Here is an 18850-nt window from a genome sequence, read left to right as displayed (position 1 = left end):
ACAGAGTGTAGCATCACAAGCCAAGTGAATGAAAACATGAGTACCTTAATGAACAAAATCAATACGGCACCTAATTAAGGAATTACTGCACACTACAACACAAACTGTCAACGATACTGAATAAAACGCAAGGCACCTGCCCTGTCAGCCCATTTCTTCAAATCATAGGCAATCTTTAACTTGCTATAGAATTTACTTCTTTGAAATCGTCCAGTATTTGAGAAAATTCATACACGATGAACAATGATGTAAAGTTTAAAGGCATTTGAATTATTTTGTTTAAACAGGATGAATCATATATATATGTATATATACATACACACATATATAGGTAGTTTTTAAATTCGTACTCAAACAAAAGGAGTTGAAAAATGTTTTGTTCATACATAATTGACAGAAAGCATCGTATCAGTTTCAGAAGTACAATACAATGACCTGACATTTGTATACAATGCGAAGTAATCACCACAATGAATCTTGTTAACAGCCATCACCGCACATAATTACAACTTTTTTTCTTGAGATGAGAAAGGTTGCGTGTAAGTGATGAATCACTGAACTGTACTCCAGAAACCAGGGTTGCACTGCATGTTAACTAAAATTAAAAAAAAATCTCTCATAGCAACTTCCAAATATCCAATACACTATTATTAGCTACGACCACCGTGCTATGCATTATACCCATAACTTATTTATTTTATAACTGGAAGTTGTACAAAAGGAGTGGATTTTGTTTTGTTTTTTGATTGGAGAAGTAATGTGCCAGAGTTGTACTACCCAAAATTTATCGCCTTTATTTGTCTCATATTATCCCAAACTACTCTATGCTAAATTTTGGCATTTGTCTAATTGTTGCTTCCACATAAAGGTAGCGCTGAAATACCCTGCCATGGTACCCTCTATGTGCCCTACTATGTATGCATTTGCTAACTCACTGCAATTGCCTGCTTGATTTCTGTTTTGCCTAGCGATTCACATGCTCTGAGAACAACTGTGATTATCTTTTTTTTTTCACTGCTATAGTCTCAGAGCCTTGCTCCGTGCATGGCACAGAATATACGCTCTATAAATAAGCGTATAATATTATGCAGTCAAAGGAATATTAAGGATAAGATTCCTTTCATAAAATCCAAATAACTAACAATAAGAATTTCTATTATTGCTGCAGAGAATATTCTTGATGACGATTTAAAGATGTAGCAGTATTATATGACTGGCTCCTGGCGGGGCCCCGATGGCTATGCAGCTGTAATCTGTGGCCACGGCTTCCGCCACGCTGGATAGGCCACCGCATTCTTGGGTTTTGCCTGGATGCATGGATACATTATTAAAACCATTACTAACCCTCCAAATTTAAAGCCATAGTGGACATGTTCTGTGTCTCATTGGTGACCACCTAGCATCTACCTTTGTTACCTCTGTGAGACTGGAGAATATTGTTTGGCACGTGGAAACTCTTAAGTACATGGTCAAAGCCCTAAATGACACTCAAAGTAGCGTTTCTCTATTAAATGTTAGGGTAATACGAATATGTAAAACAGCTTTAAGAAACAGAATGCTATTAGATGTTTTTAACTGCTACATAAGGTGAAACTGGTGCTAGCATAAAAACAGAATGCTGTGTATACAGTCCAGATTACCACAAAACATATCTGGGTTTCTACCTGACATGAGTACTCAAATTGGTGCTTTAAATAATCTCTTTCCTTTAGTGATTGTTTTAAACTCCCGGACTGAAGGAAAATGATCAGAGGTAACTATCAAAGATCTTTTATTCAGATCTCTCTTTGTCGTTCAATGTTAACCTTATTTTGTCATTTCTGGTGTCTCCCTTCGTAGTGCCAAGACTCCTTCACTGCCATAACTTCCAGCTAACAGACAATCCCTTCTACTCAAGGAGACATGGTCCATGTTGGATTCAGCTGCCTCCCCTTTTGTAACTCTCCTATACATTCCCCAACTGACCAATACTGACCCATAGGTAGGGACACCTCTACGCCCCTATCCAGCAGGACGACATTACAGAAGATGAGACCTTCCACCTTCAACAACCTTAAAGATTTAAGGGTCAAAATTGTTCAGGGGGGAAATGATGAGGGAACAGAAGGCAAGCTGAGGACAAAGCAGAAACTGACACCCCGCAACCCCCGCCCAACCATGGGATTTACCTGACATTCCTCAGGCAAGCCTGGCTGCCCTAAAGGACAAAGAAATAGTTACCCATAGATACCACAATCCTGCAAGACTTAAGTCTCCCTCAGTTTACAAATGTCTTTAGCAGTTTACAAGAACGAAGCATTTCTACCAATAACCTAACTTCCGGAAGGGAATGTAGATACAATTAAATGTCCTTATAATCTGCAGCCTCCAGGAAGTTCCCAACCATCTTAATGTTAATGCCTTGCTTGAGGGAACAACAACCTTAACTTGACAATGGCAAGGCCTCTGGTATTTTGTGAGCCTTCTTTAACATATGAAAGTATTTCCTCAACCTCCCTTTTTCCTTACCTTCCCCCAACCCCATAGTGTATAGCCACCGCTCACAATCCCCATGCAGCAACTCTTTCTGCCCACGGGTCCTGTCCCCGTGCTTTAATAAACCACCAATTTTGCACCAAAAAAAAAAAAAAAATGTATCTTCTTAAAAATTCAGCTGCAAATTACAAGTGCATGATCTAGAATTGTGTTAAAAAGAGTGAACTCATAATTATTGACATGTATCAAACCCCCGTCACTGCCTGGCTGCCCACATGCATCATTTGATTTCAACCTCAGTACTACCACATGGAGAAACAGGCGCTTAGGGAAGGTCCTTTATGTAAAGTCACCCGGTAAGTGACAGAGCTTCAATTCTTAACCACTAGGCTCTACCAAGATTTGCTCTGTGTATGCTTTGCAAGGCACTGTGTTGGGCCCTTTATATATTTTATAGCATTTAGTCATACTACTTTCATCTATTCATGTAATAGATACTAATTGAGCACCTTTTCATGTCTGTAACTGTGCTGAGAGCTTGGGACAGAGCAGTGGAAAACAGATATAATCTGTGCCTCAGACTCTGGCAGAGAAGACATACATTAAGTGGTAACAGTGATAGCCAGTAACATTTTTCAAGTATTTATTATGTACTACATACTGTTTTAAGTATTTCCATTGAATCCTTAAGACTGTTCTAATGACGAGAAAACTCAAGGCCAAAGAAGCTATATGCACCTTGTCCCAAGTAACAAAGCCATTAATGATCAGAACTAGGATAGGAACCAGGAGGTTGGCTTCAAAGCCTATACTTTCTCTCCCCCATACTGTTTCTGTATTGGAGTACGGCACGGTGATCAGCCAGAGAGTGGAGAGCCTTGTAAGTCATTTAAAGGCAACTGACGAGAGTCTAGGTCAATGGAGGGGGTCAAGCAGGGTATGGATATCTCACATTTGTATCTGAAGACTCTGTGAACAAGACTAGAGACATAATGGCCCAGACAGAAGGTGGCTTCCATAATCCAGGTGAGAGATGATGGATCCAAGAGATATTGTGGAGTTAGAACTGACAGGACTAGGTGATTCATTGAACCTGGAACTAAGAGGGTAGGAGTAGCCTAGGCATGACCCCTGACCTTCTGGCCCAGGGAACTGGGTGAATGATGATGCCATTTTCTGACCCAAAAAGCCCTGAAGGAGAGACAAATTTGGAAAGAGAGATGATACGGCAACTGTGTTTTCCAAAAGATGGCCACCACAATATCTTCCATCGCACATGCTCTCGTGAAATGAATCCCTGCCATTTACCCACACAAGACGGACAGTTTAATTCTCCTTCCAATGAATATGGGCTGATCTTACTGACTTTTTTGACCAACAGGATGTAAGGGAAGCGACATCCTCAAGTGTCTACTATCGTAGGATGTGAGAAGGCTTATAACTTCTGTGTGGGTCTCTTGGAATGCTCCCTCTTGGGATACTTCTCTTCAGAAACAGCTGTTGTGCTCTGAGAAGCCTAAGCCACATGGAATGCTCTGGTCTGCAGCCACAGTTGAGCTCCAGCCAACACACAGCCCCAACTGCCAGCCATGGGAGTGAGCCATCTTGGACTTCCAGCTCAGTGGGGCTTTCAAACAGCCCCAGCTGACATCTGAAAGCAACTGCACCAAAACACCCAAGTACAAATACCAGAATTTCCCAGTCAATCTACGGAATCGGGAGAGGTGATACCAACTGTTCTCTTAAGCCACTGAATCTTGATGTGGCCTATTATGCAGTAATAAGAGAACCAAAGTAGTCGATGGGTTCAGTTTTAGACCCGTGACATTTGAGGTGCTTGGAAGATATCAAGGTGGAGAAGTTCCAAAGGGACTTGGATAGATTTTGCATAGTTGATGTCTGGAGCTCAGAGAGAGAGAAATATCTATACCGCACATATTGATCTGGGAGCATGTAGAACGTAACATAGCACATAGCATATAGAATGTGACAGAAGCCAGGAGAGCAGATAAGAGAACCCAGAGGAATCATATTCCAAAAAAGAGCAGAGTCCTGAGTCACGGCAATGTTGAGGGATCAGGCAGAGAAAGATGAGTGAACTCAACAAGCCGAGAAATCACTGCCAAAGAGTCAGGAAGAGAGCCAAGGTGAATGCAGTATCACAGAAGCTAAGAGAATAGAGCATTTCAATTAGGAGGGATAGATTCACTATTATACGCTACCAAGAACTCACATAGGATAAAGACGGAAGAGTATTCACTGATGCTACCGACTTAGCAACTGATAACCCTGGAAGCCATCAGTTTCAACGCATCGTGGTAGAGAACGGCCATGAGAAAGGAGTACATGGAAGGCGAAGACATGAGTATAGTCAATACAGGGGCTGCGCTCACGAAGCCTGGATGTGAAGGGAGAAGGGACAATTAGGGTAGAGCCGGAGTAGGGGGGACAGTCAAGGGTTTTTTGGCTTTTTTTTTAAACATTGAGGGGCCTCCGTACGTTCACATGTTGACGGAAGGTGTCAACAGTGGGCAAATTTGGAAGATACATCGAGGGCGCTCATGAAAGATTAGCCTTGAATACAGGGCAATGGGAGTGGAAGTGCAGGTCCAGATACGCAGAGGAATGGAGATTTGTTTATAAGAAATTAAGAGAACCTCCCGGGGAGGTTTCTATTTGTTGTTGAATAGAAGAGTCCATCTGTTGACAGAGCGGGGGTTCTGAGGACCGCAGGAAGATCTGGAACAATGGTAGACAAGTGTGGAGGGGAGACTGCAAGGGAAATGAAGTAGGGCAGCCAGACTGTTGGAGTCAGTGAGCCAGGAGATGGGTATTACGAGCCCCTCTTTACGTGTGAGGAAATTGAGGCTCCAAGAGGTTAAGTAACTTGCTCAAGGTTACAAAGTAAATAAATGAAGGAGCTAGGATGTGAATAGAGGCCCGTGTCATTCTCTCCAGTACATTAGGCTAAATGAAGTCCGTGGTCCAGGGGAGTAATTTTAGTTTCTGGAAGAGACTGGTATTAGAAGTGGAAAAGCCTCATTCTCACCTCTCCACTCCCACTGTCCACTTCCATGAGTTTTGCCTGAGACCCCACACTTCTGACCTCTCATCTCTAAAATTGGCAAAGACGGTCTCATGCAATACAATAAAAATTCTTCTTTTATACACTAAATACCACTTAGAAGCTTCCATTCAAAGGGGCTTACAAGCAAGCAGGGAGTTTCCTGAAGTCTTAACACCATGGCTGTTCCTTAGCATTGTATTTATATAAGAGTAAAATAGGACTGCATAAACAAAAGTATTGTATTTAGAAGCCGTGACTCAATCGTCTCATTATGTCTGGCACAGTTAATTCTCCTAGTGAGCTTTGTTCAGAATTCTAAGGCTCTCTTTAGGGTGGTAATCTAGAATTTCTAAAGAGATGATGTGATAGGCTTCTCTGGATAGTTTATAAAGCTGAGGTCGTGGACGACGGTGTATGGACAGTGCAGGGTCATCACAGAGTTAGTTTAAAAGCCATGATTTTCAGGTACCTCCTCTGTCTTGCAAATACAGTCCCCTCCTGACCCCCCCCACCAACCCCATGACTATAAGTATTTAAGAGATACATACCAAGAACCTTTACTTGGAAAAATAGAAATAAGAATTCCTTACAATTTATGGGGTTTTTTTTGGGGGGGTGCTATTTGAGAAATAATAAAGAAGACAAGTAACTACTAATTAGGTCCCACTTTGTGGACAGGGTCTGAGCCCAGAGATAGCCTTCCTTTCCATAAGGAGAAATTCCTATGAATCCCCGGTCCAGCTGGCGGGCTGGAGCATCAGTCTTTCTCCAGAGAACCTAACTCTTCCTGGGGCATCTGTTGCCTGTTCCTTATGTGGGGGCTTGTTTACAAGGCTAGGAAGAAGGTTCTTTGCTTACATGTGTATACAGTTCTACAGGCACACATCCACTGTCCCCAGTGCGTTCTATGATCACGTGGGGGGACTTCGGTCTCTCGTAAAGGAGGGGACTGTCAGAGCAGTGTCGCTGAAGCTGCGGACCACCGTCCTTTGTAAACTGTGAAATGTTGTGAGCGAGCGAGCACTTGTATAAATGGGAAACACAGGAGAGTAAGAAAGCCAGGGCACATGTCTCAAAATGAGGATAAGCACTATTATGGGAAACGTGTTTCAGATGGATATGTGCATGGGTCTGTGGATTTTGACATAATGTGGATTTCTTCCTGCAGTCAAGGAGAAGAGTTTAAAACTCTATAAGCTCTGCAGAATTTCTGAAGCCATATGTACATCATGTTCTTTCTTTCTTTCTTTCTTTCTTTCTTTTTTTAAGATTTTATTTATTTATTTGACAGAGAGAGAGAGAGAGAGAGAGAACAAGCAGGGGGAGCAGCAGAGGCAGAGGGAGAAGCAGGTTTCCCGCCTAGCAGGGAGCCTGGCGCCAGGCTTGATCCCAGGACCCCAGGATCATGACCTGAGCTGAAAGCAGACGCTTCACCAACTGAGCCACCCAGGCGCCCTTAAGATGTTCTTTCAAATGCCTGGAACTGCTACAATCCCAGACAGATTATTCCAGGGTCGTCCTAAATCCTTCTTGTAGGATCTGAACCATGAAGCACCTGGACCAAGGTTACAAAGTAAACAGGTGAGGAAGCTAGGATTTGAACAGAGGTTTATGTGAGCTGAGGAATGCGGCCGATTCAAGCAGAGGTCCTCCCTGGCAGAATACCAGGGGCCGGCACGAGGCTGGGGGAGCATTTCTCAATGCACAGCTCTCTTGGTATGACGCTGTTCGGGTATTGTGAAACTAATTAGCTGTGCTCTATTTTCATCTAAACCATGATAAAAGGTTAGGATGTTGTAAAAGAAAACATGTCTACAATAAGCCTTTCTCTTTTTAGTCTAATTTCTTGAGTCTAAAAGAAAGTTCCCTCCACGTGTGGTTAGTACGTGCCATCGGGCTCTTTTCATAGAAACCATCCGCTTTAGGAGACAGGCTACATTTTAATCTACAGAAACCCAAAATAGGGGCGCCTGGGTGGCTCAGTCGTTAAGCGTCTGCCTTCAGCTCAGGGCGTGATCCCAAAGTCCTGGGATCGAGCCCCACATCAGGCTCCTCCGCTAGGAGCCTGCTTCTTCCTCTCCCACTCCCCCTGCTTGTGTTCCCTCTCTCGCTGGCTGTCTCTATCTCTGTCAAATAAATAAATAAAATCTTAAAAAAAAAAAAAAGAAACCCAAAATAAACACTCTTAATTTCTGTGCAGTCACTTGAGCGGTTTGTCTCTGTGTCATCAGTGTATAAAAAATAAAACAATTGATTACTTAATTGCAATTTCCCCCACCTACAGTTGTCATTACTGATACGTCACCACTTACAGTTTCTTGGAACATGTGGAGCCTTATATCAAAAGGCTCCATACAGGTGTGGGCGAAGGGTATTTATTATTACCATGAAAATCTAACGTCTTATAAAATTCCTCAGGCTTCCTAAGAAGGAAGAGAATTGCCATAAAGTATTGTTGTTGAAATAAAACAGAAGATGAGAAAACAGAGAACAGAAAAATGATAAAGTCATTAGTCATGGTGAACGGGTACGTGTCAAATGGCAGCATATATGTAAATATGAATAAATATGGATTATGTCATCTGTAAATACACAATAGCTTCTTTCTAGTCTTGCAAAGAAACTAGCCCCATGCGGACGGACATAACTGATGCGGAATACAAATACACGAGAGAAGAAGGAACAAAGGGGGAAGAAAAGTGTAGGAAATGCTCAGAGGCAGACAATACGCTTATGTGACAAAAAAAAGTATCTTGATCCAACTTCTTTGAGTTATAAAGGATTATGACATTTTGCAAAAAGTCAGAGATTGCCAAGTGTCAAAATACACACACACACACACGTATCAAAATAATTGACAGGTACATATAATACAAATATACACATGTATATATACATTTTCCTGGGTGTTTATATGGAAAAATGAAAGACCACATTCTCGAACTTCTTAAATTCTGTTTTTAACTCAGAACCGAATGATCTGAAAGTCTATTAGCCCAAAGTGCAAACTTTTGAAGGTTTACAGAAAGGACAAGCAGAGCAAAGGTCAATAAATTATAATCCTTTAATGCGTCTTGTATTTGAAAGCTTTTATAACAAAATTAATATAGTATTCCAACTCCATATGCTAGTTGAATGAAAAAAAGCCTAATACACCCAAGATATAATATACAAGAAGATATAGTGAATTATAGCCTATTTACAGACTAAAAATAAGACAAAATACACACTTGCAGAGGGAAAGCTGGAAAAGCCTAGCCATCAAATCAGAAGGCAGAAAATCCCATTATTCCTCTAATAAAAATGTGAACTTCCAATCTTTCAAGTAAATGAATAAAAACCCCTCATTAAAAGATGACATCTGTATTTCTAAATGTTTTCCCTCTCCCAGATATAACTGGATGTGACATGGATAAAAATAAATTATGGAAAAGAGATGTTAAAAGAAACACACAAGACACATAATTCTTTCTCTTACCGTTGTCGCCGGAAGGTAATGATACCGTGTTTGTTGGCATAGCATCAGAATTCACTTTTCCATTCTCAAATGTGTCATTTTCAGTCTGCTGTAACTGCCAGTTGAGGCCAAAGAGATGCATTGCTGGGGGCAAAGAATACAAGTCGTTGAGAGGTCTGCTGTTTGCAGGCAGTATAGCAAATGGTAAACATGTTTAGAACAAGATTCATATGTAAAGTGAAAATTTCCAAGTTCTAAAATACCAAAGATAATTGCATTAGATTTCTAAATTAATTTCTAAAAATTAGAAAGGGAACGGTTCCTTGTCACAGAAATGCTGCACGATACCGGAACCAGGAGGCTCTCAGGAACGAACAATTACTTGCTCTGCTTGGCCTGAGTTCCACTCCTCACTGTCATTTAGGTAAGTGGCTGAATGCTCTGTAGCAGTGACGGCCAAATTTGCTTGACCTCAGGCCACTTGCACATGCGTACTACTTAGTTGCAACGTCTGTACATTCTCAAGAACCCTGACGCTGTTCATGTGGATTAAGGTACAAAGTAACGATTGGTCTCCCGGGTAAATCTGCTGCATCAGAATGGATTTAGATGCACAACACAGAGTAACATTTGAATATTCCAGATTTAAGACGAGTTTATGACATTCAATTCATCAACGGCACACGCTATGCGTCAGGTAATTTCATGCAGAGCTTCTGATGTGGGTGTGATAATCTTAGAAATTTATAAAAATCTTGTAAATGTGTTTACGAATTTTCTTTATTTGAAATATTTAGAAAATAGACAACTACAAGACTATACATTTATAAATGTAATACACTTTAAAATTTTTATATGCTTTTTCTTAATTTATTTGAAATATTTACAAGAATATCACCACTGTAATATTGACCATTAACCCTCAACTAAACTTTCATTCGTGTTCCACAGAATACAGTTTCAGAAGTCAGCCCGAAGGAGGCTAAACATGCCTTGAGAAACCCAGGGACGATCATATTACCTTATCGTAAATGATTTTTCTTGGACATCGTCTGGCATTTCAGCATACATATGGAATTTACCAGAGAGGTGAAGAAAGACATAGCGTTTAAGAAGTATTGTTAGAAACAGTGTGATGACCACCACTGGTAAAAGGCGAGCCCTTATTAAATATGAAATATACATAGGAACACAATTAATTTGGCAGCGTAAAGAACAGAGGCTTTAGATGGAGTTAGACTTTGCTTTAATCTTCCATTTAGGATTTAACCTTGGACAAATGATGGAATATTATTAACAATAGTTTTTACTTTTTTTAAATGTTTTTTTATTATATTATGTTTTTACTTAAAAAATGAGGTTGGTTAAACCGACCTTACTTAATTGATGTGACCTTTCTAGATAGGATAGGTCTGTGAGAGTATATTACAGACTGCTGGTACCTAGCAGGACTGTTCTTAGTGCATGGGTACTTCATTTATTTATTCTGGACTCTAGATTACTGAACTATTTTTTTACAGATTTTATTTATTTATGAGAGACAGAGAGAGCGAGCGAGCGAGAGGGAGGCAGAGGGAGAAGTAGGCTCCCCATGGAACAGGGAGCCCAGCACAGGGCTCGATCCCAGGACCCTGAGCCGAAGGCAGACGCTTAACTGACCTAGCCACCCGGACGCCCCCAGATTACTGAACTATTTGAAGTCACCTGACCAGACCATGCTACCTCTCAATAAAGAGTTCCTTCTGTCTGTAATGCTCTTCATCCAGTGTAAAACACCCATTCATCGCTCAGATGGTAGGCACCAACTTTGTGGGGGAGCCTTTCCTGATTGGGTTAACTACGTCTCCCAAGACTGTTTTCATCACTTTTGTAACTCAATTACCATGTACGGTGCCCAGTACCTCGCAGGTCTTTAATAAGTGTCTGTGAAGTAAATGAAATCTATGCTCTGATGTTTTCAAATCTAAGAAAACACTGTTGTGGGTAAAAATGTAGTAATTAAAGGGAAAAGTTAATAAATTTAAGACAAATAAGTAAATGGCCAAGAATAGAGTGTTCTATTATTAATAAATAATGACTGTATTAGCATAATAGTATAGGAAAAGCAGTTGAGCAAAGTTCACTAGTATTCTATATAATTAACGTTTAAAAAAAAGATTCAGGGGCGCCTGGGTGGCACAGCGGTTAAGCGTCTGCCTTCGGCTCAGGGCGTGATCCCAGCGTTATGGGATCGAGCCCCACATCAGGCTCCTCTGCTGGGAGCCTGCTTCTTCCTCTCCCACTCCCCCTGCTTGTGTTCCCTCTCTCGCTGGCTGTCTCTATCTCTGTTGGATAAAAAAAAAAAAAAAAAAAAAAAAAAGATTCAACAGTTTGAGGGACCTTTCACATTCTTTTGTTAACAACTCCTGATATAAAATTATGCTATAGTAAGAAACACAGTAAACACAGATACAAACATAGCTACATCGACCCTGTGTCTTTTTTTTTTTTTTTAAAGATTTTTTATTTATTTATGTGACAGAGAGACAGCCAGCGAGAGAGGGAACACAAGCAGGGGGAGTGGGAGAGGAAGAAGCAGGCTCATAGTGGAAGAGCCTGATGTGGGGCTCGATCCTAGAACGCCGGGATCACGCCCTGAGCCGAAGGCAGACGCTTAAGGACTGTGCTATCCAGGCGCCCCGACCCTGTCTCTTTTTAACCAATGTATATACTCCCCGTCTTAAATTATAATCTGGCAGCAATTCTTTTCAAGCTCTGGTTTTTTAAGGATTAAGATATAGGTTATAGAATCCTTGAATTCCCAAATTGTCAGCTTGTAAGGAGGGATAACTTCATACATCATTTTGCATTAAATTACATAGTGTTTGAGTGGCAAAATGTCAGGAGCTTTCTAAACATTTATCACTTCATACGTTTTTCAAGTTTTAGGTATTTCAGCAATTTTTGAATAAAATAATGGGAACTCGTTCTGCATACAGTGAAAGCTTTGACAGACATACTTTGGCATAGCGATGATAAATATTTCAAAAGGGTCAAAGTTTCTACACAAAATAATTTATCATCATTGTGAGCTTTTATGTAACATAAAATGTCTTCCCGAATGATAGATTTGCTTATATTATTGGTTTTAATAGACTTCGAAGAAGAGAGATAATCCACGGGATCCTGCACTGATGTCAAATGTTAGAAAGTAGTGTTACGTTTCTGTTTGGAGAGCTAGTTTATTTTATTTTTTATTTTATTTTTTTGCCAGATGGGCAATAGCTTTATTATATATTTTCTTCTTACAGTAAATCTCAATAAAATGAAATTCCAGTCTACTTAAGATGCTGTATAATGAGAACCATACCGAATAATAATACATCTTGTTTAACTTTACACTGAAAACAGAAACCGACAAGTTGTTCGGTCTTGGGATATTACGTACTTTGGAAATCTTGGTGTTTGGTATTTAGTAATGCTCTCGACACTCATTATGTGTAACTTGAGATGTTCCTACAAATACAGGGTGTTAGTAAAACTGACTCCACAAATGAGAGAGGGGGACGCGGAGGGAGGCAGCAAACTCATAAAAGTCAAAAATGCTAGAGAAATTACCAAGCACTTGCACAATAGCACTATATGGGAAGGTCTTGGCAGACACATAAGGGAAAATCAACAAAATAAAATAAAATACATATGTAAATACCGAAGGATGAGCCCAATTCTTCGATGCCCAAGTTGGAAAGCAGATTTGAACCCATGGGAGGGCCTGTGGCACCAGTACTCATGAAGGGTGAACATCGACCCTTGCTGTACGCACGACCTAGTGGGTTGGGGGCATAGCGTCAAGGAGTGTCTGGGAGCTCTGTGCCCTGAGTCCCTCACTGCCCTGGGCACATAGCTTAGGTGAGGAGTATCGACTGGTAGGAATGTTGTTCTTTGTATTGCTGTTAGAACATCAAGATGCAGCCTTTTTTTTTTTTTAAAGAAAACATCCATTAAGCACTTACTATGTATCAAATAATGTCCAGTGCTTAGCACCTGCCCTATCTCATTTAATATTCACGAAGACTCCAATGAATACTTACTGTTATTACTTTGTTTTTCATTTTAAATCTAAGAATTGAGGCTTTTGGGGAGCTTAAGTTTCAAGCATGCAAACAGTAGACCTTGCCCTTCAACCCAGACCTTCTAATCACAAAGGGTTCTCCCAGGGGGCACTGGAATGTGAAAATCCATAGGGAAGGAAGTGAAATGTGCCTTCACTGAGGGCCACTAGACTAGATAAGGTTTTTCTACCAGATCTAGAAAACGGAAGGCAGAGACAGTATTTGGTGGCAGAGGCTGGGCAAAGATTCTTCTAAGTAACATTTGTGTATTCCAGGCAAGAATCTTCAGTACAAGGACTTTATAGTAATATGATAGATGAGAATTCACAACAGGCTATTTTCGTCAACTCTAACAGTATTTTTTTTTAAAGATTTAATTTATTAATTTGAGAGAGTGAGAGAGCGAGAGAGCAAGCACAAGCTGGAGGAGGAGCAGAGGGAGAGGGACAAGCAGACTCTGAGCATGGAGCCCGACGCGGGGCTGGATCTCACGATCCTGAGATCATGACCTGAGCCGAAACCAAGAGTTGGACGCTCAACCTACTGAGCCCCCCAGGCGCCCCTAAGAGTCTTTAAAACAACAATTCAAAAACTACATGTGAACACTAAATGTGTGTATTTTAAAGTTATAGAAAGCATTCATGTAGATTTAATCTTAAAGTATTTGTTTCTGATATCATGTTTCATAGTGTCATACTGTTATTTCCATGTATTTCTGGGTGATTTTAATGAGGGGTGGGGGCTGGATCCACATCTAAAATGTTATCCAAGGAAGAAGGGAATTTGTGCATGACAGCAAAAACATTGTATGTCTGCTCAAGTGTGTTCTTTACCTCTGAAAATACCTTGATGCCTATTATCTTGTTTTTATTTTTGTTTTTTAAGATTTATTTACTTATTTTAGAGAGCACAAGTGGGAGGGGGAGAGGGAGAGAGAATCTCAAGCACACTCTGCTCCTAGCACAGAGGCCGACGTGGGGCTCGATCTCATGACCCTGAGATCATGACCTGAGCGGAAACCAAGAGTCGGACGCTTAATTGACTGGGCGACCCAGGCGCCCTGATGTCTATTATCTTCTAATAATGTACTGTAGGACAGGGGCCACCATCCCTGCTGTATGAGTGAGACACAGGCTGAGGGCCGGTCAGTGACTTACCCGATGCCTTTTAAAAAGCTAGTGTGCAAAGACTACTCATGATACCAGATCTCTCGACCCGATTTCAGGATTCCCTTTCCTATACCGAGCTGTTGTCCTTCTCATCTCAATTGTTCTGAATCAAAATTTAAAGAAATTAAAAAATTTTTTAACACAAATTGTTGATTTATTTCTTTTTTTGACAGCAGCACATATAATCAGAAGTTGTCCATTTGTTGAAATGTGCTTCTAAATACAAGATGTTTACCCACTGAAAATGGCTGCATTTGGCAAAATCACTTGTTAAGTTCCTTGTTTGGAATTAGAAATGTATTTTCTTTACATTAAAAATCTTGGAAATGATGGTTCAGTCCCCAGTTGGTCTACAAAATTCTGTCTCTATATCCAACAGAAATATACATACACATAGCACCAACAAGCAGGAACGAGAATGTTCTCAGAAGCATTATTTGTAATAACCTCAAACTGGAAACCCAGATGTCTGCCAGCAGTAAAAAGGATAAACAAATTATAGTGTTTATCATATATCATACCATATCATTATAGTCAACCAAGGAATTCTACAGATCAACGTAAATGAATAAGGCATTGCCAGGAGCAATGACATGGATACGTCTCACGATTGCAGTGCTGAGCCAGAGAACCCATTCACAAAACACACAAATATTGTATAAGTCAATGTGTATAAAGTTCAAAAGCAGGTACAATTAACTGGTAGGAGGAACAGAAGTCACCAGAGTAATTACCTCTAGGGAGGGGGGCTAGGTAACGACCAGGAGAGGCCACAGGGGACTTCTGCAATGCTAGTAATATTTCCATTTTTCTATCTGGGCAGTGGTTCCACTGGTGTGTTCCCTTATGATCTGTATACTTTTCTAAATGTATGTTATTTAAAAGTAGCCCATCTGACACATAGCATAACTAAAGGATGTGTATTCTCACTTCCTGCGCGTGCTCGGCTCTATAAGGCCCCGAGGTGCTCCCCTCGGAAAGATAACTGTGTGGAATGGCAAGTGAGTCCATCAGCCGGAGCTGGAGGGAAGGGCGAGGAAAGGCTTGCTTAGAGCAAGTCCTGAGGGTTAAACGGAAAGCAATCTGATTAAACAAATTCATGTACTGGGTTAATGACTACCAGCTCATGGCCTTCCCAGATTGATTTGTAGTTTACAAACATTATGGCGTGTCTTGGTGAGGATGTGGAGAAACGCAAGACTTGTGCCCTGGAGACGAGATTGTAAAGCGGTTCAACTGCTACGGAAAACACTACAGTGATTCCTCAAAAAAAAAAAATTTAAAACTGGAACTACTATACGACCCAGAATCCCACTTCTGGACGTACACGCCAAAGAACTGAAAGCAGGGTCTCAAAGAGGTATTTGCAAGTCCATGTGCATAGCAGCACTATTCAGAAGAGTCAAGAGGCAAAAGCACCCCGAATGTCCATCAACAGAAGAATGGATACAGAACACAGACACAATGGAATAGTACTCAGTCTTAAGAAGGAAGGAAGCTTTGTCACAGGCTGTAAAAGGGACGAAACTTGAGGACATTATGTTAACTGAAATAAGCCAGTCGCCAAAAGACAAATACGGTTTTGATTCCAGTCTCACCGGGTATCTAAAGTAGTTCAGATTCATAGAGGCAGAACGAATGGTGGTTACCAGCGGGTCAGGGTAAGGGGAAATGGGGAGTCGTTGTTTAAAAGGTGCAGAGTTTCAGTTTTGTAAGATGGAAATGTTCTGGAATCTGTTGCACAACCGTGTGAATATATCACAGGGTCTGTGAATGGGCCAGATGTGCTTGTCTACCCTTTAAATCATGCCCTGCTTTCACGCCTTTGCTCCTATCATTCCTGGCCCCAAGTCCTGTCTGATGACATCTCACCAATACCTCGAAGTCCGGTTGAAACGACGTTTGTTCACGAGGACTTCCTGGAACAAACAACTATCCTGTCCTACCACAGCACTTTGTAGTATTTTACCTAAAACATCCCACTTTTTGTCTGAATAAATTTTTTACTTTCTGCAGTTGTGAGGAGCGGGGAGTTGCAAGAGAAGCAGAAATGGCTCTTTGCAGTGAGAGGGTAAAACAGGCACGTCGAGGGGAAAAAGAGAGGAGTTTGGGAAGAATGGGAATAAATGATAGGATTTTAGCTATGAAAAAAAAGAGAGGATAGTTAAGGGAAAGGTTTAACATATAATTCAGCTTTCTCAATATTTTGCTGAAAGTTGATCTTAGAGGCTGGATCTCTGTAGCTGAACTGGTTCCTGAGAAACAGGGGTGACTAACAGAGCCCCTGAGACAGTAAGAGTAAGGAGAAGCTTTGGGGGCACCTTGTATAATTCCTCCCTTTTTCTCGGTCAGAATGCTTTTATTTATTTATTTTTAAAAAGATTTTATTTAAAAGGGGCGCCTGGGTGGCTCAGTTGTTAAGCGTCTGCCTTCGGCTCAGGGCGTGATCCTGGAGTTCTGGGATCGAGCCCCACGTCAGGCTCTTCCGCTGGGAGCCTGCTTCTTCCTCTCTCACTCCCCCTGCTTGTGTTCCCTCTCTTGCTGGCTGTCTCTCTCTCTGTCGAATAAATAAAATCTTTAAAAAAAAAGATTTTATTTATTTATTTGTCAGAGAGAGAGAGGGAGAGTGAGCAAGGAGAGCGTCAGGCAGAGGCAAAAGCAGGCCCCCCACTGAGCAGGGAGCCAGATGTGGGACTCGATTCCAGGACCCTGGGATCATGACCTGAGCCGAAGGCAGATGCTCAACCGACTGAGCCACCCAGGCGCCCCAGAACCCTTCTAAATTAGTTGTAATATCTAACATTTGTCATCTACAACCTTAATGAGCATACTTTTAATACTGTCACCCATGTTGATGATAAAAAATTATCATGATATCAATTCTAGAAACAATGCGCATGGATGTGAAGCTGTTGGTCACTATTGCGAACTGTGTTACTAACAGCCAAATGGTCTACTTTACAGACCATATCTTTCTAGGTTGTCTCACGGTAATCTTGGATTCAACCAATCTGAAGATATTTACGATGAAATATTTCTTATATAATTAAAAAAATCCATTCTAAAACCTCCTAGTTTTTTTCTGTAGGCTTTCCCAGTTAATGTTAAGCAAAAAAGCCTCACTAATTGAAATAATTTGGAGACAATATGCTAGTGAAATTTTACGAAGACATTTTCTTTCTGACTCGAAGACCATTGCGGTGAGAGAAATTACAGCGTACATTCCTTTTACCTGTCAAGGCTGATGGAGACGAGAGGGATCCATGATATTCTAGTGATCCCACCTCCTCCCCACAGGAAAAAAAAGGGCATGCCATTGTTTTTAACCAATGTATGCTGGTTTGATACTTAAAAGCCAGCATGTGGAACACTTGAAACCAAAATGTGTAATTAAAGAAAATTACACACCACGAAGCAGCAAGTTCGGTGCCATTTTTAGTTCTGTGTGGAGAGAAAAGGTGCCAAATTTTGATCTTGTCTCTGGGGACCATGCCACTGAAGTTGCTATCACAGTTACTATTATTTCTACTGGCATGCCTGTGTTCTTCGATCCTGCCAAATATGGATGGGAAGGAGGGGTGGTGACAGCTGGTGACATGGTCCAGAAATCTGCCAGAACCTTGGAGCAAATTACAGGGGATGTTGTGAAGTGAACACAGAAGCAAGCACCCTTGCCATCAGAAACCCGAATGTCGCTTATGCCACCAGAACCCTGAGGAGTAACACTCTGAGGTTTTGGCAACCTGGAGTATAGTTCTTAGCATGCCTGCCATTATTGGCTAAATGCTGTTTAATCTTACAAGATCAAGCAAACATTCTCACAAAGACCAAAAAAAAAAAAAAAAAAAAAAAATCTGAGATCACAGAAGAACCCAAATCTGGTAAGAAAAAATGGACTTAAAAAATATCATCCTGAAAATGTCTGCAATGCAGTTTTGTGTCTGCCTCCAAAACCCTGAGAGCTCATCACCCGGGCAAGCTACGGTCTAAAGCTTCCCTGCCTTGCAATTCACCTCACATCCACCATGGTACATTTTCCCCAAAATAATCTTTCTGAGAAAGATTCATTAGGAACATGTGATCAGAAGTTGCAGGAAAAGAAAATCAGAATCTGACCTTTTATCGTTAAGAGCACAGTTTTCAACACAGATTGCCTGTGGCGTCTCGTGGAGCCTTTGTTGATATTAAAAGAGAACTGGGTCCCAGTCTCCATCTTGGCTCCAACTAGTTGTGGGACCTTGGCAAGTCACTGGGCTTCTCTGAGGCTTAGATCTCCCATTTATATAAATATCTAAAGAGCTTGCACAAAATGATCTCTAAGGTCTCTTCCAGATTTAAACTCTTTGATATGTCAGTATGTTTTCAAATATAAATATTTAGGCTACATCATTGAGTAGAGGCAAAGACATCTGGCATCAATAAGATATCAACATATTAGAATACTAATGCTGTTGGTTCCTTTTTTTTAAAAATCTGAGAATAAAATAAAATTGCGTGGGGTCAAACCACCATTTCGTGCACACAATTCCTTCGGTATCTTGGGTTCTGAAAGCAGAATTTCATCATTTTATGTTTCAATTTCACAAATATA

General features: G+C 40.9%; 1 protein-coding gene across 1 annotated transcript in view; it reads right to left on the bottom strand.

Moving 5' to 3' along the window:
- The window catches only part of TENM3 (teneurin transmembrane protein 3), a 586425-nt gene that overhangs the window by 120478 nt on the left and 447097 nt on the right, over positions 1-18850 (bottom strand). The window contains exon 6 of the mRNA XM_040643363.1: positions 9021-9143. Within this exon, the coding sequence (XP_040499297.1) occupies positions 9021-9143 (123 nt within the window). The remainder of the gene's footprint in view (positions 1-9020; positions 9144-18850) is intronic.

This window comes from Ursus maritimus, unplaced genomic scaffold, assembly GCF_017311325.1.
Source record: "Ursus maritimus isolate PB19 unplaced genomic scaffold, ASM1731132v1 scaffold_28, whole genome shotgun sequence".
Classification (NCBI taxonomy): domain Eukaryota; kingdom Metazoa; phylum Chordata; class Mammalia; order Carnivora; family Ursidae; genus Ursus; species Ursus maritimus.
The sequence above is the reverse complement of the archived record's forward strand: the minus strand, read 5'-3'. Positions and strand labels throughout refer to the sequence as shown.